At 41.9% G+C, this 22,199-nt stretch overlaps 1 protein-coding gene across 4 annotated transcripts in view; it reads left to right on the forward strand.

Annotated features, from left to right (window-relative positions):
• Positions 1-323: 323 nt before the first annotated feature.
• Positions 324-22,199, forward strand: part of NCKAP1L (NCK associated protein 1 like) — a 43,189-nt gene continuing 21,313 nt past the window's right edge. For 2 of the 4 annotated variants that reach the window (XM_012450374.3, XM_012450377.3), the window contains exons 1-19: positions 324-627; positions 1,488-1,526; positions 2,070-2,180; positions 3,267-3,359; positions 6,040-6,096; positions 6,567-6,709; positions 7,857-7,947; positions 8,036-8,173; positions 9,970-10,018; positions 10,116-10,272; positions 15,031-15,087; positions 15,750-15,846; positions 16,396-16,505; positions 16,669-16,801; positions 17,525-17,606; positions 17,776-17,834; positions 18,049-18,194; positions 19,599-19,731; positions 20,034-20,153. In XM_012450374.3, the coding sequence (XP_012305797.1) occupies positions 526-627; positions 1,488-1,526; positions 2,070-2,180; positions 3,267-3,359; positions 6,040-6,096; positions 6,567-6,709; positions 7,857-7,947; positions 8,036-8,173; positions 9,970-10,018; positions 10,116-10,272; positions 15,031-15,087; positions 15,750-15,846; positions 16,396-16,505; positions 16,669-16,801; positions 17,525-17,606; positions 17,776-17,834; positions 18,049-18,194; positions 19,599-19,731; positions 20,034-20,153 (1,917 nt within the window). In that variant the 5' untranslated portion in view covers positions 324-525. Of the gene's footprint in view, positions 628-1,487; positions 1,527-1,610; positions 1,883-2,069; positions 2,181-3,266; positions 3,360-6,039; positions 6,097-6,566; positions 6,710-7,856; positions 7,948-8,035; positions 8,174-9,969; positions 10,019-10,115; positions 10,273-15,030; positions 15,088-15,749; positions 15,847-16,395; positions 16,506-16,668; positions 16,802-17,524; positions 17,607-17,775; positions 17,835-18,048; positions 18,195-19,598; positions 19,732-20,033; positions 20,154-22,199 lie in introns of those variants that run through there. The other 2 variants (XM_012450375.3, XM_012450376.3) reach the window with 2 other exon arrangements.

Genomic DNA, 22,199 nt, shown 5'->3' on the forward strand with positions numbered 1-22,199 from the left:
GGTGTGAGATACCACGCCTGGCCTTTTATTTTTATTTTTTATAGAGATGGGGTCTTGCTATGTTGCCCAGGCTAGTCTGGAACTCCTGAGCTCAAAGGATCCTCCCACCTTGGCCTCCCAAAGTGCTGGGATTACAGGTGTGAGCCACCATGCTCAGCCTGGTGTAGCGCTTTGTCTAGGACACTTATGGGGGAATAAGACCCAAAAGTTAGTGCCAGTCTGTGAAGAGCCTTGAAAGCCTGTCCTTCTCCTCAGCTCCACCCACTTCACAGCCTAACCAAAAGTGCTGTACAGCCAGAAAGAGGAAGTCTCCCCTGCTGAGTGTGCAAGAGGAAGCACAAGAAGGCTCTAAGGGCCTGTGAGCCATCATGACTGATTTCACCCATTAGCCAATTGCAGAGGCAACAGAAGACCAGCGCACCAACCAGGCTGGGTCCCTCTGCCCAGAGGGTGTCACCACCCAAGCTGAAAGAGTTTGGGGAGATTGGCATTGCCGTCTGGTGCTCCTCTCTCTCAGTGGCCATCATGTCTTTGACATCTGCTTACCAGCATAAATTGGCAGAGAAGCTCACTATCCTGAATGATCGAGGTCAGGGGGTTCTCATCCGCATGTATAACATCAAGAAGGTAAGCATGAGCGGTGAAACCAGAACTGATTATTCCAGCAATAATAGGGCAGGGAACCCTGAGGTGGCAGGTGCAGCAGTTAGACTCCCCGCTTTTTTCCACTGCTTTTCCACTGACTGTAATCTACATAGTCACTCAGATTATATAGGCCAGCCAGTTCAGGAAGGCAGAAGCAGAGGCTTCTTTTCAAGGCTTCCCCTTTCTAGGTATGAGTCTCACTCCAATGAGGGCATCTGCTTTCCTCTGGGGATGGGGGTAGGGGTGAGGGTGGGGAAGCAACAGTTGTGTTCCGAGCGACTTGGATAAAGGTCTGGGGTCTAACATTTTGGGTTTTATTATTTTTTGTGGATCCTCTACTCTGAAGAGACCTCAGGCTGGGTCTCCGGCAAAAACTTTTCTTCCTTTTTTTTTGAGATGAAGTTTTGCTCTTGTTGTCTAGGCTGGAGTGCAGTGGCATGATCTTGGCTCACCACACCCTCCGTCTCCTGGGTTCAAGTGATTCTCCTGCCTCAGTCTCCTGAGTAGCTGGGATTACAGGCTTGTACCACCACACCCAGCTAATTTTTGCGTTATTAGTAGAGATGGGGTTTCTCCATGTTAGTCAGGCTGGTCTCCAACTCCCGATCTCAGGTGATCCGCCAACCTTAGCCTCCCAAAGTGCTGGGATTACAGGTGTGAGCCACCACACCCAGCATGGCAAAAACTTTTCTATGGTAGTACTTCCCTAAAAGGAAAAAAATTTAGTTAATTAGCTATTTAGATTAAAAAGGGTCGGTGTCTTCTGAGGTACTCCTGGGGTGGTTCATGCTGTGGTGGTTGTGTGTGTGTGAGACAGTGGTTTTTTTTTTTTTTTTTTTCAGAATAGGAATCAAGGAATTGAAAGAAGCTGCTTACAAGAGGTGGGGCAGGGTCTGGGCAAACCATAAGAACTAAAGAGATAAAGCCAGGGGTTTTTATGGGAGTTCCTGACAGAGAAAATAGGGGACTTTATGGAGGGAGCTTTTGTGTCTTTTGTAATAAAACAAATCACCAGGAACATGGTTTCTCTGTTGCCATGAATCATGTAAATGCCCTTTGGGATAAGACACTTACATAGTAAACAAAACTGTGACACTGAATCTTGCACAAAATCTAACTCCTGAGCAGCTGCTTTTCTTGTTCCTTCCGGCTTCAGTTGAGGGGTGGGGAAACAGCTTCCTCTTTGTGCTGGGGCCAAGCAGGCATTAAGCTCTACCCATCAAGACAAAACGCCCAGGTTGTTATTTAGTTCTAAGATACTTGGCTTAACATCTTGGAATTTTTTCTTGACCTACTCTCATGCTTTTTAAATTTATTCCCAGGTTGCCTTTTCTTAAGACAGATTATGAGAATGAATGTTGCAAGAAGAGGTATGTTTCTGAGGAGGAGAAAGGATTGCATTATAGTGTGGTTTCTCTCTGCAGACTTGTTCAGACCCCAAATCCAAGCCACCTTTCCTACTGGAAAAGTCCATGGAATCATCTGTCAAGTATATCAACAAGAAATTTCCCAACATAGATGTCCGAAACAGCACGGTGAGAACTTGGTCCTTCTCTCCTTTCTCTGATGTAACTCTCTGCTTGAATGGCTGAGATTCTCCTCTTTTGATGCCTGTCTTCAAACTTGGCAGGGGAGGAGTAGCCTTTTTTATATAGTTTCCCAAGTTTCAACCACAGGGCTTCAGGTTGTTGTAGAGCTTTAAGTATTGAAAATTCTGAGATAAGATGGGATTCTTCCAGGATAAGCTGGAGTGAAGCATCTCCCCGTTTCCATTGCAAGATTCACGAGAAAACATCGTTTTTGTACAAGACAGCGCTGTCAACCCAGCAGGGCGCATGTATTTTATCGTTGTCTCTGTTTCCCACTCATTGTTTCCTTGCTGTTTGTCTTAGATTTATGCATCTAATGGGGTATCTCTACTTTTCCTTTATTAAATGTTAACCCTGGAGTTTTCACCCATATTTGTAGCATCTTTGCATTATGTTTCTTTCAATTTTGATATAAATAGTATTATCTGTTCATCTGAAAGGGTCCTTAAAATTTCCTCTCGTTTAGCTCTCTATATCTAGTCACGATCACATGCAACCATTCTACCTAGATAGATAATCTCCTTTGTTTAAAGGCCTTCAGAGCATTGGAGAGTTTCTAACTTCCTCTGTCAGTATATTTCAACCCTCTTTCTTTCTTTTTTCTTTTTTTTTTTTTTTGAGATAGAGTCTTGCTCTGTTACCCAGGCTGGAGTGCAGTAGTGCAATCTTGGCTCACTGCAACCTCTGCTTCCCAGGTTCAAGTGATTCTTCTGCCTAAGCCTCCTGAGTAGCTGGGACTACAGGCGGCCGCTGCCATACCTAGCTAATTTTTGTATTTTTAGTAGAGATGGGGTTTCACCATGTTGGCCAGGCTGTTCTCAAACTCCTGACCTCAGGTGATCTGCCCGCCTTGGCATCCCAAAGTGCTGGGATTGCAGGTGTGAGCCACCACACCTGGCCGCAACCCTCTTTAAGAATGTTTTAGGTATAACCACTGTTCTTCTTGAGTTACTTGGATCAACTGTCTTCTAATTTTGCCTTTGTTTTTTGTTTTTGTTTGTCTTATATTGTTTTGTTTTGTGTTTCTCTCAGCAACATTTGGGACCAGTACATCGTGAAAAAGCTGAGATAATTCGATTCCTCACCAATTACTACCAGTCATTCGTGGATGTCATGGAATTTCGGGTGAGCTCTCTTGAGCCCTTTCCAATGTAGGCAAGGTCTTTCAGAGGCTATTTGTTCTTTAGATGTTCATTTATTTGCTTAATACAAGTTCTTGAAATAATGAGAGAGATATACTGCTCTGGAAAGATATCTAAGTTGTATTGTTAAATGAAAGCAAATTTCAAAATTGTATTTGATACATCACAGTTCTATTTTAAAAGATTGTATATATGTATATTATATATATATATATATTATATATATATATATATATATATATATATATATTTAGTAAATACCTAGGGAAGATCTGGAATATTTTACATTAAACTGTTAAAAATAACTACCTTTGGGGATTGATTATGACTGGCTTCAATTTACTAAGCTATGCATGTTTTTTCTATTTTAAAAATTGTGGTAAAATACACATAACATAAAATTTATCATCTTAATCATTTTTAAGTGTAGAGTCCAGTGGTATTAAGTATATTCATAATGTTGTGCAACCATCTGAAACTCTATACCCTTTTTACCTTAATTCCCCATTTCCCTTTCTCTCCAGCCCCTTGCCACCACAATTCTACTTTGTTTCTGTGGTTTTGACTATTCTAAGTACCTTATGTAAGTAGAATCATAAAGCATTTGTCTTTTTGTGGCTTGTTTTATCAGCATAATGTCCTTAAGGTTCATACCTGTTGTAGCATATTGTAGAATTTCCTTTTTAAGCTGAATGATATTGCATTATATGAATACACTACATTTTGCTTATCTGATCATATGTTGATGGACACTTTGGTTGCTTCCAAGTTTTAGCTATTGTAAATGATGCTGCTATAAACATGGGTATACAAATATATCTTTAGAACCCTACTTTCAATTCTTTTGGTTTTACACACAGAATTGGAAATGCTGGAATATGATAATTCTATTATTAACTTTTTTTTTTTGAGACAGGATCTCACTTTGTTGTCCAGGCTGGAGTGTAGTGGTGCAATCACAGCTCACTGCTGCCTCGACCTCCTGGGCTCAGGTGATCCTCCTATCTCAGCATCTTGAGCAGCTGGGGCTACAGGTACATGCTACCACATCTGGCTAATTTTTTGTATTTTTTATAGAGATGGGGTATCGCCATGTTGGCCAGGGTGGTCTCAAACTCCTGGGCTCAAGCCGTCCACCCACCTCGGCCTCCCAAAGTGCCGGACTGTGCCAGGCCTATTTTTGGCTTTTTGAGGAACTGCTGTGCTGTTTTCCACAGCAGCTGCACTGTTTTACATTCTAACCAACAAGGTATAAGGGCCATAATTCCTCCACATCCTTGCCAACAATTGTTATTTTGTTTTTGAGAGTAGCCATCCTAATGGATATGAGGTGTTATCTCATTTAAGTTTTAATTTGCATTTTTGCTAATGATTAGTGATAATGAGCATTTTTCATGGATTTTTGGCCATTTATATATCTTCTTTGGAGAAATGTCTGTTTCATTCTTTGACCATTTTTGAATTGGATTTTGTGTGTGTGTTGAGATTTAGGAGTTCTCTATACAGGTTGAGTATTCCTTATTTTCAGGTTAGGAAAGCGCAACCTATATAAGTGATATATGTTGGCATTATTTGAGTTTTTAACATTTCAAGTATTTTTTCACAATATTTTATTACAAACCTACTGTAAAATTTCTAGACTAGTACAATGAATATTGTTTTACTCCTGGATCTCCTAATTGTTAGTATTTTGCCACATTTTCTCATCCTTCTCTATTTTTTTTTGAGATGGAGTCTCACTCTGTCACCCAGGATGGGGTGCAATGGCGTGATCTTGGCTCACTGCAACCTCCGCCTCCTGGGTTCAAGCTATTCTCCTGCCTCAACCTCCCAAGTAGCTGGGACTACAGGTGTACACCACCATGCCCAGCTACTTTTTGTTTTTTTAGTGGAGACGGGGTTTCACCATGTTGGCCAGGCTGGTCTTGATCTCTTGTCCTTGTGATTTGCCCACCTCGGCCTCCCAAAGTGCTGGGATTACAGGTGTGAGCCACCGCGCCCGGCCATTTCTCTCTATTTTTTAATGAACTATTTGAAGCTACCTATTAGGTGATCTACATTTTACAAGCTTTTTAAAAATTATTTATTATTTTATGGAGTCTCACTCTGTCACCCAAGCTGGAGTGCAGTGGTGCAATCTCGGCTCACTGTGACCTCCGCCTCCCGAGTTCTAGCAATTCTCCTGCCTCAGCCTCCCAAGTAGCTGGGATTACAGGCAAGTACCACCACGCTTGGCTAATTTTTTTTGTATCTTAGTAGAGACGAGATTTCGCCATGTTTCCCAGGCTGGTCTTGAACTCCTGAGCTCAGGCAATCCACCCACCTTGGCCTCCCAAAGTGCTAGGATTATAGACGTGAGGCACTGCGCCTGGCCTACAACCATTTTTGATTTCGAGGAATGGGACACAGGGATGATAACATCAGGAAGAGTGTGTATAATATAATAGAGACTTGTGCCTATGGAAATGTAGGCATTTGGCAGTGTAGCTGACAGGGGCCCACTGGTGGCTTACTAAGGAGGAACTTCCTCCCTCTTTTGACAGTGACTTTCTTCTGTTACTTGGCTTTCTAAGACCTCTAAGGGAGAGGTCCCTTCCTAGTTCTGGTAGTACATCACCTTCTCTTTGTTCTTTATTCATTTTTGTCTTCACTTCCACCTCCAGGATCATGTATATGAACTTCTCAACACCATTGATGCCTGCCAATGCCATTTCGATATCGTAAGATCCTTTGCAATTCTCTTCTATGGTAGAGTCAAAGAAAAGCCCAGGTATAGGTTGGGAGGTCTACGTCTAGTCACAGGATGGGGTGGGAAGGGACTGGAAGAATGGCTATTTCATTTATTACTTCTCAGGACTATAATTGTTTTGTAAAAAGTGCTGAAGTGAAAATGTATTTATATGTTAAGCAGATCACCAATGTGATTTAATTAATTAAAAATTACATAAAAATCTTCTTCACCTTTTCCATCTCCTAAATGTTACCTTATTTCCTGGCCCCTTTGTATCTTGAGCTCAGTTTTAGTCCCTGACTTTTGTTCCAATTTTCTTGTTCTTTTGAATCCTGTCAGTTTCTACTTCTAAATAGATTCACTCAATCTATTGAGCACTGTCTCAAGTGGTTGGGGAAATAAGGAAATCCAGGTTAATTAGCCATGCTGTCCTTGGATTCCTATGTATTTTCCTTATAGAATCTCAACTTTGATTTCACTCGGAGTTACCTGGACTTGATTGTGACTTACACCTCAGTCATTTTACTTTTGTCACGGATTGAGGATCGGCGGATACTCATTGGCATGTACAATTGTGCCCATGAGATGCTGCATGGGCATGGGTGAGTTAAAGGGATAGTATCACATGAATAGTCTCATACATGGTGCTATGATATAGAGAGTCCCTCATACAAAGGAAATCGATGCCATGATTTCTTATATGAGAACCTATAATCTACATTGACCCAGGTAAAATAAGATATACTTTTATGTATTCAGTTAACTCTGAAACAACACGGCTGTGAACTGTGCAGGTCCACCTTATACATGGATTTTTTTCAACCAAACATGGATTGAAAATGTAGTGTTTGTGGGATGTGAAATCCACCTATACAGAGGACTGACTCTTCAAATGGTGTGGGTTCCTCAGGACTGTCTGTGGGACTTCAGTATGCATGGGATATTGGCATACGTGGGAGTCTTAGAACCAATCTCCGTGCCTACACTGAGAGGGAGCTGTAGTTAACTCTTGAATATCTGCTAGTGGATTATCCAATTTGCATCATCTCTGATCAATTTTTAATCCTGGACTGGCTTCTGTCTGATTTTCAGGTTATTACAAAAGGCAAAGAAAATTCTTTTTAGTGTCAAATAATATTAGTAGGAATAATATTAGTAAGGTAAATCCATTAGAGGTAACTAATGCATGGTAATACATTTGAAGCCGAATATAAATGGATTTTGAATTATCTGAGGTTCTGTCCCCCTCCATTATTGCAAATATAAGAATTTCAGGGCTGAAAAATGAAGGCTAGAGGGATCAGAGTGGGTGGTGTGGCACATCGTCTATGCATGATGGGTGTTCCCATGTGCCTACATGGATACCTAGACACATGCCTTACCCATTAGCTTTGAATATTTATATACCCTTTTGGGTTGTATACTAATTTGGATCTAGGCATGTTACTTAGTTTCGAATTAACACAGATTTATAGAGTACCTATCATGTGTCCAACCCTATTTTTGGTGCTTATAAGAAAGAAAATTTCATGGACCTGCCTAAAATGGAATGATTCTATGCAGCCATAGCTTAGTATACCTGAGCCGGGAATGGGGTATCTTTATATGTAATTTACAGTTTAGTATGTATACCTTTGGAGGTAGTGGAGAGTGCCAGCCTATACACATATCTTTATAATATATGCAAATGTAAGAGTTCATGTCATGGGTAAGGGAGGGCTGGAAACCCTCTCCTCTGGTTTCTTCTAGTGACCCCAGTTTTGCCCGTCTGGGTCAGATGGTCTTGGAGTATGACCATCCTCTGAAGAAGCTGACAGAAGAGTTTGGGCCTCACACAAAGGTAAGTTCCCTGAGAGTGGAGAATTCCTCAGGTGGAAGTACATTGTCCTCATCATTGCTGCTAAGGTTTCATTTGCTTTTCCCCACAGGCTGTGAGTGGAGCCCTCCTCTCTTTGCACTTCCTCTTTGTCCGAAGGAACCAGGGGGCTGAGCAGTGGCGCAGTGCCCAACTTCTAAGCCTCATCAGCACGCCCCCAGCCATGATTAACCCTGCTAATTCAGATACAGTGAGTGCCCTTTTCCTTTTGTTAGTGGAAGCATTCTCTTTGCCAAGGCCATCGTCTCTGTAGAAGGTGCTTCTTTCAGGAAATATCAGGACTAAAGAATGTTTTAGTCTTCTTCTAGGATATGCCTCTAAGTTGATCACTTCTTGTAGCTAAAAAATCATGGTTGGTTTGGGGCTTTTGTTTGGATCAGAGTTAGTGGTTTAACAAAAGTGATCTATAAGCAGTTGGCCTGCGTATAGAAGGAATTTAGTAAATATTCACTGAATGAATGAATGAATGAAACAGAGTCATGAAGCAACTATTAAGCCTAGCAGCAACTTGATTTTAGGAATCAATTAACCTATTTTTATTTTTTTTAGACAGTGTCTTACTGTATCACCCAGGCTGGAGTATACTGGCATGATCACTGCTTACTGCAGCCTCCACCTCCTGGGCTCAAGTGATCCTCCCACCTCAGTCTACTGAGTAGCTAAGATTACAGGCATGTGTCACCATGCTTGGTTAAATTTTGTTTATTTTATTTTTATTTTTATTTTTGAGACTGAGTCTCATTCTGTTGCCCAGGCTGGAGTGCAATCTTGGCTCACTGCAATCTCCCTATCCTGGTTCAAGCGATTCTCCTGCCTCAGCTTCACAAGAAGCTAGGACTATAGGCATGAGCCACCATGCCCGGGTAATTTTTTTTTTTAATCTTTAGTAGAGATAGGGGTTTCACCATGTTGGGCAGGCTGGTCTTGAACTCCCAACCTCAAGGGATCTGCCTGCCTTGGCTTCCCAAAGTGTTGGGATTACAGGTGTGAGCCACCATGCCCGGCCTATTTATTTATTTTTTTATAGAGATGAGGTATCACTATGTTGCCCAGGCTGGTCTTAAACTCCTGGGCTCAAGTGATCCTCTTGCCTCAGCCTCCCAAAGTGCTGGGATTACAGGTGTGAGCCACTGTGCCTGGCCAGGAATCAATTAATTAATAAATGTTTTTGTTCAATGAATATGAGCTCAAATTCCTTCCCTCAAAGAACTTATAGTCTGGTAGGGAATATATGCCATGTAGTCATAAAAATACAACTGATGGTACATGATTAGTGACAAGTGCCAAATAAGTGATTTACACTTTAACCGGTAGAAGAATCCAAAGGATTAACCATCAGAGGGAGAAATGATGAGAAGGTTTTGAGTCTTGCTCTCCTCATTTTATTGTTATTAAAAATATTTGAACTGTTGAAGAGAAGTTAAGTTAAACCTTTGCTTGTTTCGACTTCCAGCCCAAGTTCCTCTTTTTTTTCTCAACAGTATTGTTTTTTCCTCACTCCACTTCCAGTGCCTCATCACCTCCATTAGTGGCAGGTTTCCCTGCTGTTGGTTTATCAACGTGCCCTAATCTAGTCTGGTAAAATAAAAGTTAGTTTAAAAAAATTTTAGAGACAGGGGTTTGCTCTGTTGCTTAGACTGAAGTGCAGTGGTGCAATCACAGCTCACTGCAGCCTTCACCTTCTGGGTTCAAGAGATCCTCCTATCTCCACCTCCTGAGTAGCTAGGACTACAGGTACACACCACCATGTCTGGCTAATTTTTACATTTTTTGTAGAGACAAGATCACACTGTTTTGCCCAGGCTGGTCTCGAACTCCTGGCCTCAAGCTATCCTCCTGCCTCTGCCTCCCAAAGTGTTGGGATTAAAGGCGTTAGCCACCACTGTGGCCAAAAGTTAGTTTTGATACTCAGATTCTAGCTTGTCCTTTCTCCATTAGAGGAAGGCTAAGTTAAACAAGTGATCATCTTTGCTTCTCTTCTCACAGATGGCCTGTGAGTATCTGTCTGTGGAAGTAATGGAACGCTGGATTATCAGTAAGTTTAGCGGGATTAGGTGGGAATGGATGACGCAGCATGTGACATGAAGAACAAGTCCTAAAAGTGTTCCTCTGCACTGTTTTCCCACCTACAGTTGGGTTTCTTCTTTGTCATGGGTGCCTCAACTCCAATAGCCAGTGCCAGAAGCTGTGGAAGCTGTGTCTGCAGGGCTCCCTGTACATCACCCTCATCCGCGAGGACGTGCTGCAGGTGCACAAAGTCACAGAGGACCTGTTTAGCAGTTTGAAAGGGTGAGGAACATGAGAGCCAAACTGATCTTCCTTGAATATTTTTTAGCCCCTCCCAACATCCTTTTTCAGTCTCCATGAATGTTCCCAGATACAGGTGGTTAAAATTCATTCTAACTATTGAAGAGGTAGAGATTGAATACCTACTATTAGCTAAGTGCTTCACTGGGTTTTAGGGATACAATAATGAATAAGATAATATGGAGGTTAAGAGCATAGACTCTGAAACCAGACTGCTTGGGTCTATGCACTAGTTGTGTGGCCTTGGACAAATTGCTCAAATTTTCCATGCCATTGCCCCAATTTCCTTATCTCTAAAATGTGGATAATGGTAGTAGCTCCGCATCACCTACCTCATAGGGTTGTTGTGAAGAATGAAAGGGTTATTATTTGTAAAGCAGGTAGAAAAGTTCCTGGTGCATTGTAAGTGCTATGTGCTTGTTAAAGGAAAAAAAAAAGACAGTTTCTCCTCTCGAGGAATTTATAAATTGGGGGGAAATAGACAAATTGTTTGATAGAGCAAGAGATTATATGTGTAAACACAAAATACTGTGGACACATTTAGGACACTTAAACTGGCCTCGCAGCATCTGGAGAAACCTGGAGACAGGTAGATCTGAAGGGCTAAATAAAGAGTGTGTGTGTGTGTGTGTGTGTGTGTGTGTGTGTGTGAAATTGTGTGTGTGTGTGTGAAATTGTGTGTGTGTATGTGCCTGTGCATCGGGTAGAAAGGTAGGAGAGTTGCTTGAGGCAAAGAAAGATATTCCAGGCAGAGTAACTATCAAGACTTTTGAGGCAACGAAGAGCATGGCAAGTTCTGAGAAGTTCATGTAGTTCAATGCATGGGCAGCTGGGTTATAAAAATGAAGATGTTGAGAGTTGAATTTGGAGAGGTAAATTGGGATGTTGTATGCTTTGCCGTGGAGTTCGAATCCATCCCAAAGAGGATGGGAGCTGCTGAGTGATTTCAGACAGGGGAGTGACATGATCATATTTACATTTTAGAAAAGATCATTCTATCTGCATGAAAGAAAAGAAATTAGATGGGCAAAACTAGAGGGAGAGATTAATTAAGTAAATGAGGAGGAATTGAGGATGATATCGAGGTTTCTGGCATGGATATCTGGCATTCCTTAAAATAAGAGAACATGTGTTAAAAGCAAGTTTATGGGGGAAAGATTGTGTATTTAGTTTTAAACAGTTCAACTTTGAAACATCTGTGAGACTCTGAAGATAGATGTGTTAGGCCTTCCACTTTATGGTTCTGGAACTTGGAAGTGATGTCAGGAGTCAGATAAAGATTGGTGAATTGTTAATAAAAGCCAGGACAGTAGTTGAGATTACTCAGGAGCAAATGTGGAGTGAGAACAGAATGGGATAAACCTCTGTGTACATTGATATTTAAGGGCCAGAGAAATCAGTGGGAGATACTGAAAAGAAAAGGGAAAAGAGAAGCCAACAAAGAAAGCATTCCTATACGGAAGGACCAGTGACCTATGTTAGATGATGTTGAGAGATCAAATAAAATAAGAATTGAAAAAATGTTCATTGGATTTGGCTATAAAGTCGGTTTTAGTGCCCTTCTTGTGAACAACTTGAGTGGTGAAGTTGAAAGCTGGGTTGCAATGAGTTTAAGAGCAGATGAGGGATACGGAATTTAATAAACAACTCTTTTAAAGTTTGACTATAAAGGGGAAAATAGAGAGAGCTAAAATGAGAAGGAGAAATGGGATTAAGGAAAGGGTCAAAATACCTATATTGTTTTTTTCTGGTTGCAAATAAAACATCCAGAATATATAAAAAATGCAAAGTGGAAGTTAGCTATACTATCACCTCCCAGAATAGTTTGATGTGCATCCTCCAGATGTGTGTCTGTGTGTGTGTGTCTGTGTGTGTGTACAAACACATAAAGGTGGCATGTATTTTCAACCTTATGGAAGTAATTTTTAAAAGCAATGGATCCACACTCTACATTATGTTTTATGGTTTGCTTAAAAAAACTTACTATGTTTTGGATATCTTTGAATATTAGTCTATAAAGACTTACTATTTTTGAGATGGAATTTTGCTCTTGTTGCCCAGTCTGAAGTGCAATGGCGCGATCTCCGCTCACTGTAACCTCTGCCTCCCAGGTTCAAGTGATTCTCCTACCTCAGTCTCCTGAGTAGCTGGGATTATAGGCATGTGCCACCACACCCGGCTAATTTTGTATTTTTAGTAGAGACAGGGTTTCTCCATGTTGGTCAGGCTCGTCTTGAACTCCTGACCTTAGGTGATCCACCTGCCTCTGCCTCCCAAAGTGCTGGGATTACAGGCGTGAGCCACCACTCCCAGCCTTGAGACTTTTATTTTTAACAGTTGAATAATATTACATTATGTGGTTGTAACATAATTATTTACCCAATCCTCTGTTGATGGATAAACTGTTTCCATTTTTTAAAGTCAATATAAACAATGCTATAATGAAGGTTCTTAGACACATATTTTTGTGAATCTGTGAATATTTCTTTTCTTGTTTTTTTTTTTTTTTTGAGAGGGAGTTTTGCTCTTGTTGCCCAGACTGGAGTGCAATGGTGTAATCTCAGTTCACTGCAACCTCCACTTTCTGGGTTCAAGCAATTCTCCTGCCTCAGCCTCCCAAGTAGCTGGGATTACAGGCATGTGCCACCATGCCCAGCTAATTTTTTGTGTTTTAAGTAGAGACAGAGTTTTACCATGTTGACCAGGCTGGTCTTGAACTCCTGATCTCAGGTGATTCACCTACCTTGGCCTCCCAAAGTGCTGAGATTACAAGCGTGACCCACTGTGCCCAGCCTTGATGTGTGAATACTTCTGTAGGGTAAATTCTTAGAAGTGAAATTGCTGAAGGGTATGCACATTTCAAATTTTAATAGCTCTAACCAATAACTGTTTACCGTCTAAACGGTTATTATCAAGAGTGTATGAGAATACTGATTTCTCACACTCTCAACAACTGAGTATCATCATTAAAAAACATTGCCAGAGCTAGCTGGGCATGGTGGCTCATACCTGTAATCCCAGCACTTTGGGAGGCTGAGGCTGGCGGATCATGAGGTCAGGAGATCGAGACCATCCTGGCCAACATGGTGAAACCCTATCTCTACTAAAATACAAAAAAATTAGCTGGGTGTGGCGGCATGTGCCTGTAGTCCCAGATAGTTGGGAGGCTGAGGCAGGGGAATCACTTGAACTGGGAGGCAGAGGTTGCAGTGAGCCGAGATCACGCCACAGCACTCCAGCCTGGGCGACAGAGCAAGACTCCATCTCAAAACCAAAACCAAAACCAAAACCAAAAACAATCCCACAACAAACAAACAAAATTGCCAGAGTTAAGAAAGAATAAACCTAAGATTAATAATTAGAAGTTGCAGGAGGTGGATTTGGGCATATGTATGAGAAACTTTCTCATGATTACTGCTTCTAAGGAATGGAAGGGAGGTTTAAGGGTGTTCTGTTCTCCATCACTAAGAACTGCAACTAACTTGCATGATTTATAGTTTAGGGAGCTCTTTGACATAAATGATCTAATTTATCTTCATGCTAATTCAAGAATAAGTATTAATATCTTTTTTTATAAATGAGAAAATGGAGGCTCAATCTCAGTGTCACTCAGTTAATAAGAGGTGAAATTAGGACACAATTCCAGGTTTTTGGACTCTGAATCTTTTCTCTTTCCACTGTACTATGCAGAGATTGAAATAATTATCCAACAGGATTGCGGTGGAGTTGAATCCTGACTTAATTAAGATACTTTCCAACTCCAAACGTCTTTGATTTTGTGCTAGTTCAATAAAAGAGTGGTTTGGAGAAGGGAAATGAAGGGTGATGAAGCCCCATTAATGTGGCGGCAATAGTGACACAGGACAAGAGAAGACAGATATAAGGAACATGGAGAGGAAAGAGTCGAAGATAATGCTGGGATTCTGAGCATGGGTCACTAGGAGAAAAGAAGAGATGTGGTTAGGAGAGTCAAATACTGCAGAAAATTAAAAGCAATGAAAAGTCCTTCTAATTTGGTGATTCAGAAGTTCACATTGACCTTAGAGATAGCAGTTTGCTTAGTGCTGAAGGCTTTGTGGGATTCAAAGGTCAGTGAGAGGTGAGGAAGTAAAGAGAGTTTAGGTGTCTCTTTGGAGAAGTTTGGTGGTATGGGAAAATAAGCAAAGTTCAGTGGATTGTCAGGGTCAAGCAAGGGTCTTCGTAGAATAAGGGAGGCTTTGAACTTATTTGTTGGGAGAGGAGTTTAAGCCAGTGGAGAAGGAGAGATGAAGTATCGAAAAGATAACCAACAAAGGGAAATTCTAAAAGGAAGTTGGTGGGAGTGGGAGCCAAGGTAGAGCTTGAATAACTACTTTTACTTGAGATCAGGGCCTGTGTTATATTTAGACACTGCTCCATTTATCTCCCTCAAACCTGGAAGAGTTCAGGAGCACAGGAAGAGAAGTCTAGCCCCAGCTTTGCCATTAAAGCCCCATGTGACCTTGACAAGTCATTTCCCTTCCTTGGGTTTTGGGTATTATTTTCTGTATCTGTAAAATTAGGAGTAGAGTTGACTGATCTCTAAGCTGTGAATCTTTTACTAATAGGCCAGGGTGAGAAACAGGGTTTGAAAAGACCCTGCTGGTGAGCACTGCCCATGCTCCCATCAGGCTGTAGACTGGACGCTCGGGACTGGGAGGGTGAGGCAAGGGCCCTAATGGGTAGTATGGTCAACCCTACTGTGCTTGTGTCAATCCTCAGGTATGGCAAGCGAGTGGCAGACATAAAGGAGAGCAAGGAACATGTAATTGCAAACAGGTAAAGGGTGGTGAATGCACTCTCTGAGAAGGGATGGAATAGGAATCTCTTCTCACTTTTGTTCTCCCCTAAGCCATCCTTAGTTTCTGTACAGCTTTATTGCCTCATCCCAACTTGCTGCTGTCCCACCAATTCTTTTTTCTTTTCTTTTCCTTTCCCTCTCTCCCTCCCTCCCTCCCTTCCTTCCTTCCTCTCTCTCTCCCTTTCTCCCTTTCTCTCTTTCTTTCCTTTCTTTCTTTCGAGTCTCACTGTTGCCCAGGCTGGAGCACTGTGGTGCGATCTTGGCTCACTGCAACCTCCACCTCCCGGGTTTAAGTGATTCTCATGCCTCAGCCTTCCGAGTAGCTGGGATTACAGCACCTGCCACTATGCTTGGCTAATTTTTCTATTTTTACTGGAGACGGGGTTTTGCTATGTTGGCCAGGGTGGCCTCGAACTCTGGACCTCAGATGATCTGCCTGCCTCAGCCTCCCAAAGTTCTGGGATTGCAGGCATGAGCCACCACTCCCGGCCCTTTTTTCTTTTTAAACTAAGTCTAACTTGAGCATTTAGCCTTCCTTCTGCCTGATGCCCCTTTCTAAATATAGCTTTCTTCTGCGCTGCCTGTGGAGGGTTTCTAAGGGTGGGAGAGGTGATAGTTATGTTCCCCTTTTCTTCCTTAGTGGCCAGTTTCACTGTCAACGGCGGCAGTTTCTGCGGATGGCAGTGAAGGAGCTGGAGAGTGTGTTGGCTGATGAACCGGGACTACTGGGTCCCAAGGCAAGAGGAAGAAATGTTGGGAGGGGATGATGGCCGGTGATAAGAGACTGATAGCCACATGGCATTCATGAGATTTTGCCTTTCTGAGTCTTCTGTGATCCATTTGTATGTATATGTGCTGATTCCCTTGAATCTTCTTGGAGTACCCCAAAACTTTTTATATCTCTTTTTTTGGCACCATACAGAGTATGTCCTGTGTTATAGCTACTTATATACTTGTCTTTTCCTCTATTTGAGTGTGAACTAATTGGAGACAGAACTTGGTTTTTTTTGTTTGTTTGTTTTAAACCACATAAATGCCCAGTAGATATTTCTAGAACTTAATTTGATAGGGAGAGAAGGGTACTCATTGTGAGCCGGTGTCAACCGTGTACCTGTCTGATTCTGTGTCATATAGCTGAGGTTTTTTGGTGAGTCTGAATGTTTGTTACTGGACACTGTGGTGGCTACACAATGACATCCATATGTATATTGTCATGCTAGTTTTCTCTGTGCTTTGAGATCTGTTTCTAAAGTTGAAAATTCTAATAGTCTCTGTCCTCTCCATAGGCTCTTTTTGCTTTCATGGCCCTGTCCTTCATTCGTGATGAGGTCACCTGGCTGGTTCGCCACACAGAGAATGTCACCAAGACAAAGACACCTGAGGACTACGCTGACTCGTTAGTACTTGACATGGCTAAGAACCTTGTCCTTAGATGGACTGGGGACAGGGAGGGATCAAATAACCTCAGGAGGTCTCAATTTCTGCCCTGTTCTCACTGTGTTTGTCTCAATTGACATTTCTAGTCTCATTCATCTCTGTTCTCAACCTCAACTTTATAGGAGCATTGCAGAACTACTTTTCTTGTTGGAGGAGATCAGGTCTCTGGTCCGAAGACACATCAGAGTGATACAGCAATACCACCTTCAGTACTTGGCAAGATTTGATGCTCTTGTGCTCAGTGACATCATTCAGGTATGATGTTTAATTGATTATACTTTGGAAATTTCAGGGTGATCTCTGCTGATTTTCCTGTTGAAACCACTCTGGCTGAATGTCATGCTCTGTAAGTTGGGTGTCAGAAAGTCCAATCTGCCCCTTTTTATTTGTTAAAAGAAAAATAAAAGACTAAAAATCTCGGCAGTCTTTTCATTTTTCCTATTAACTGAAACCACATAGAAATAGGAGAGAAAAATAAGGGGAAACTGGGTGTTAGAATGGCAGGGAACCGGCCGGGCGCAGTGGCTCACGCCTGTAATCCCAGCACTTTGGGAGGCCGAGGTGGGTGGATCACGAGGTCAAGAGATCGAGACTATCCTGGTCAACATGGTGAAACCCCGTCTCTACTAAAAATACAAAAAATTAGCTGGGCATGGTGGCGCATGCCTGTAATCCCAGCTACTCAGGAGGCTGAGGCAGGAGAATTGCCTGAACCCAGGAGGCAGAGATTGCGGTGAGCCGAGATCGCGCCATTGCACTCCAGCCTGGGTAACAAGAGTGAAACTCCATCTCAAAAAAAAAAAAAAAAAAGAATGGCAGGGAACCTAGGAAGTTTCCTCCATCTCTTGCTTGGCCTTTTCTCTGTTTTTAGCACTTGGCAATTCTTTCCACCTTCATATGCTGACTCAGCCTCATGGTCCTAGCTTCTGTCCTGGGGAACCTATGCCCACTTGACGGTAACTGCAGCTCCTCTTTCAGAACTTGTCTGTGTGTCCAGAGGAGGAGTCCATCATCATGTCCTCGTTCGTCAGTACCCTCTCCTCTCTGAATCTCAAACAAGGTAACTGGAGAGAGGTTTGGGGGCAGGGCGTATGTGAGGATGAACATCTTTTATCTGGAAATATTGATCTTTGAGCCAGGAAGTAGGACAAGATGTCTTTGAAGAAGATCTACCAGTTGGATATTGGTGTGTATGGTTTCCTTTCATGCTTGCTTCTGTTGTCTTGCAGTTGATAATGGAGAGAAGTTTGAATTCTCAGGATTGAGGCTGGACTGGTTCCGCCTACAGGTAATGATCTATTCCTGTTAATGATTCCTGTCCTCAGACTCTTCCTGCCCCACAATCCCTTCTCTTTTTATCTCCTAAATTTGCTTTATGGAGTGAGTCAATTTTGAAAACTACTGAGTGGGGAAGACATACCCAGGCCAAACTGTAATTCCAAGGCTGGGGGCCCTTTTCATTCATCTTGTTTTTCTCCACCCTTTCCCAACTCCAACTGCAGGCGTACACCAGCGTGGCTAAGGCCCCCCTGCACCTGCACGAGAACCCTGACTTAGCCAAGGTGATGAACCTCATTGTCTTTCACTCCCGAATGCTGGACTCAGTAGAAAAACTGCTGGTGGAGACTTCTGATCTGTCTACTTTCTGGTATGTCTTGGTTCAGAGCTCTTTTTAAAAAGTTTTATTGTTCTCTGTTTTTTCTCCATTATGCCACTTACTTCAAGGAATTTTTTTTTTTTTTTAAGAGACAGGTCTCACTATGTTGCCCAGGCTGGTCTTGAACTCCTGGCCTCAAGCAATCCTCCCATCTCAGCCTCTTGAGTAGCTGGGATTACATGCGAGAGCCACCAAGCTCTGAACTAGAGCTCTTTATCAATTCACTTGCTCTCCTGCCTGGCCTCTGTGGAGGCCTGTAATTCCCCTAGACAATCGGAAAGTGTTATTTTCTTTGGGATCCCCTTAAGATGCTCAAACTCCACAGCTCACTTGTGTCAGCTTTTTGCCAATAATCCTAAGTGATAGGAATTTGAAGCTGATTCCCCTTTGTTCTGTATTCCTGTTTGTTCTTTTATGGAAAACTGTTCAGATTTTATACAGCCTTCCCTTCTCTAGGTTAATTAACCCATATGTCTAGTTTCAATCTCCTCTCTTTGGAAATGTCTTCAGTTTTTTTTTTTTTTTTTTAACTCTAGGAACATTGTAATTTAAAAGAGACATGAAAAACTGCGTTTTAGTGGACAGAAGTGAAAATAATTGAGAGGGCTACAGAATAGGCCCATAGTGAAACTCTGAATAGCCCATAAAATCTAGAAACAAGCTATCTGTGCAAATGTTTTATGATGTGTGGATTCATCTCACAGAGTTAAACCTTTATTTGGATTCAGCAGGTTGGAAACACTCTTTTTGTAGAATCTACGAATGGACAATCGTAGGAATGGACAATTTGGAGAATGAGCATTAGTTTGTCTTCCTTAGACAGCACTTGACGTTTTTAGGTGACCCCTGTTGTACATAACTCCACCCTTTGAAGGATCAAACAAACAAGTGAAAACACAGTGTGTTGTCTCTGCTTTCTGCAAGCAATATAGGTGGGGAGATATAATACCCATATGTGAAAAGGACATCAACATAATACTTGCCAATGTAAGAAAGTGTGAAAGAGTACATGAAGTTGCGAGGATGTGGGTTAAGGAAAGACCCGTCTGAGGGGATTAATTTGAGAAGATCTTCTGGAGCCTGAGTGTTAAATTTTGGGAGGAATGTGAATTAGCACTACTGAAGGACTTCTAAATGAGGGGGAATGGCCCAAATCATGCCAAGGTTCTAAGGGAGGAATAGTACATTTTGTGCAAGGAAAGGGAAGAAGAATATCATTAAACTTGCCTGGGGTCCTTTATAAAAGCCTGGAAGGGTTAAGTTTCTTGGGTTCCCTTCTATCTTAAGGGACTAGCGCTTACACTCTATTTTTCTTTTTCTTTTTTTTTCTTCACTCACCACTTTACTAACAAGGACTAAACTCTGATTTAAAGTTTCCTTCCCATTGCTCTGCAGCTTTCATCTCCGTATCTTTGAGAAGATGTTTGCTATGACCTTGGAGGAACCTACCATGTTGCGTTATGCCATTGCTTTCCCCCTGATTTGTGCTCACTTTGTCCACTGCACTCATGAGATGTGCCCAGAGGAGGTAGGCGTCCTGAACTCCAGACCCCGTCATCTGTCTAGCCATGTCTCATCCTTGTCACCCAAAGCACAATTCCAAGGATTGATTTTGGTCCCAAAAAGGGTATGAACATAATGTATGATATGGGTCCCTGAATATCTCAGCTCGATGTAGAATGTATCCTCTCTCTGGGCCTCAGTTTCTTCTTCTGTAGGAATGGGTAGGAATCTTCTGTAAGCTTCAGGCAAGGGATGAGGGCAGTATTGTGAGGAAGAAGTGGCCGTCCTGGTGATGGCGATCTCTTCTTTGGCCCCTCTTTCCCATAGTACACCCACCTGAAGAACCATGGTCTTCACCACTGCAACTCCTTCCTGGAAGAGTTGGCCAAGCAGACCAGCAACTGCGTCCTGGAGATCTGTGCTGAGCAGCGAAACCTAAGCGAGCAGGTAGGCTCAGCCCTCTCTGTTTCACCCTCCCCTCTGCCAGCCCTCAGTGCCTTCCCTTCTATCTAACTTTATTTCCCTCTCAGAGGCCAAGCTCAGTAGCTCCTTCTCGCAAGTAGGGCTAGGGCCTTTGTGTACTTGAGTTTATGGCAGAATTCTTTGCTTAGTTTAGTCCCTTCAGTCTTTACTCCCTTAGGACTGGATAGAGGTGTCTAAAAATACTCTTATTTGAACAGCTGCACTCCAACAAAATCTGTGCTCTCACTTGAAGGGTTCTGAGAGTGAGTTAACTTTCTAATTTACTTCTCCTCCTGTCTTTGCCCTGTGTACACATACTAAGGACAGTGGCCCCCAGGTCACCTGTCTTGTCTCATCTTTCTGTCTATCTGTATCCTAATCTGTGGCTATCTAGACATTTTGGGGCATCTCTTCTGTGTTTATCCTCAAGGCTGCTTTCTTGCCTTCTTCTTATTTTTCCCCTCTCCTCCTTTGACTGACTTTTAGCACCCATCATAATTAGTTCAACCTAAATTTCAGAAAATTTGAAAATAAGAAACTTGTTTTGCTGTTGCCCTGGAATCTTTTGGGTTTCCCAGACTACCTACCTTTCCTGGGTTTGAGTCAGGCTTGGTAAAGGGGAGTGTGTGTATGTGTGTGTGTGTGTGTGTGTGTACAGATGCACAGTTACATTATTATTTTTATTTTTCATATGCAAATTACACACAATGGGGATAAAAATACTTTCTTCATAGAAGTGTCATAAGGATTAAATAGAGTTCATTTAATATTTGATATATAGCACTTAAGAAATGTTACCTGTTATATTCGTTGTTACTTACTGGGCACAAAGCCCTGTGCTGGGTTTTTGGGTTGGGACCCAGAAGGAAGGTACACAATTCCTGCCCTTGGGTAATGTCCTAGTTTAATAGAGAAAGGAATATACCCATATTTAAAATAAATTTAAATAATTAATGCAAGGAAGATATGCAAATGAGTACAATTGCAGGTATATTCATCACTCGGTATGCTTCATCTTAGCTAAAAGGCTGAGAAATCCAAGAAGAGATCATCAGTCAATATGAGTAACTACTACATGCAAGAACGCTGGTGCAGAGATTTGCTCAGTGCTGTCTCGGGGATGACTAAAACATGATGTGAATAATTTTCACACATGCTAGAACTTTTGCGACTAAATGAGTATTGGCTTTCCAAAGTTAACATTCTGAGTAAATAATTAGTGTTGCTGCCATTACAAATGGAATTACATATTTTAGAACTGCTTTCAGAATCTACTACAGACGCATAAGCTTTTACATAATCTCAGGGTTGACACATCCTTTTCCATCGAGGTGGACTTGATTTTTTTTGAAACAGCCAAGAGTTTGGATTTAAAAAAAGAAGGTGTGACTATAAAGTAACAAAACTGGTTTTTTTGTGTGGCTCTTATGCTGCTCTCAGAATAATTTCAACTGAGGAGTTTCCAGACATGGCCTGCTCATGCTCAGCAGCTCTGGAGTAAATGGAAAGAATTCCAGTTACCTTGAAGGAGGGGGCTGACTGGGATGCCGGGTTGATGTTTAAGCTAATTAGCAAGAAATATGATAATTTAAAAAAGTGGAAAGACAGTTCTGGCAACACTGTGAACTCCGAATCTTTGGAGGACTGTGGTGGTGTGGGTAATTGTCTCATCAGATAGAATAGGAAAGGATGTAGCACGTGAGATGATTGTTCCATCTAGAAAAAAAGTAACTGTTTTCCTATCTTGGAGGACCCTGCAAAGCACAATTGAATGGGACTTTCAGATCTTATTCTTTATACTTGAGTTTTTCCATGAAGAAAGGCTCTCTCAGGATGTGGGCATGGGAGTGAGGCTCCGATCCCTGAAAGACACTGCTATCTTGAGACTCTGAGCCTATACATGCAGAGATATTTTTGAAAACTGAAAGAGGTGAGCACATTCTGAATAGGACCCCATTAGAGAAAGAGATGCACAGAAGGAAAGAGAGAGGAAGGCAGAAAGATAAAATAACAGACAACAATGTACAACAA

Source organism: Aotus nancymaae, unplaced genomic scaffold, assembly GCF_030222135.1.
Source record: "Aotus nancymaae isolate 86718 unplaced genomic scaffold, 86718_ANA_hifiasm-v0.15.2.pri h1tg000016l, whole genome shotgun sequence".
NCBI classification, from domain to species: Eukaryota; Metazoa; Chordata; class Mammalia; order Primates; family Aotidae; genus Aotus; species Aotus nancymaae.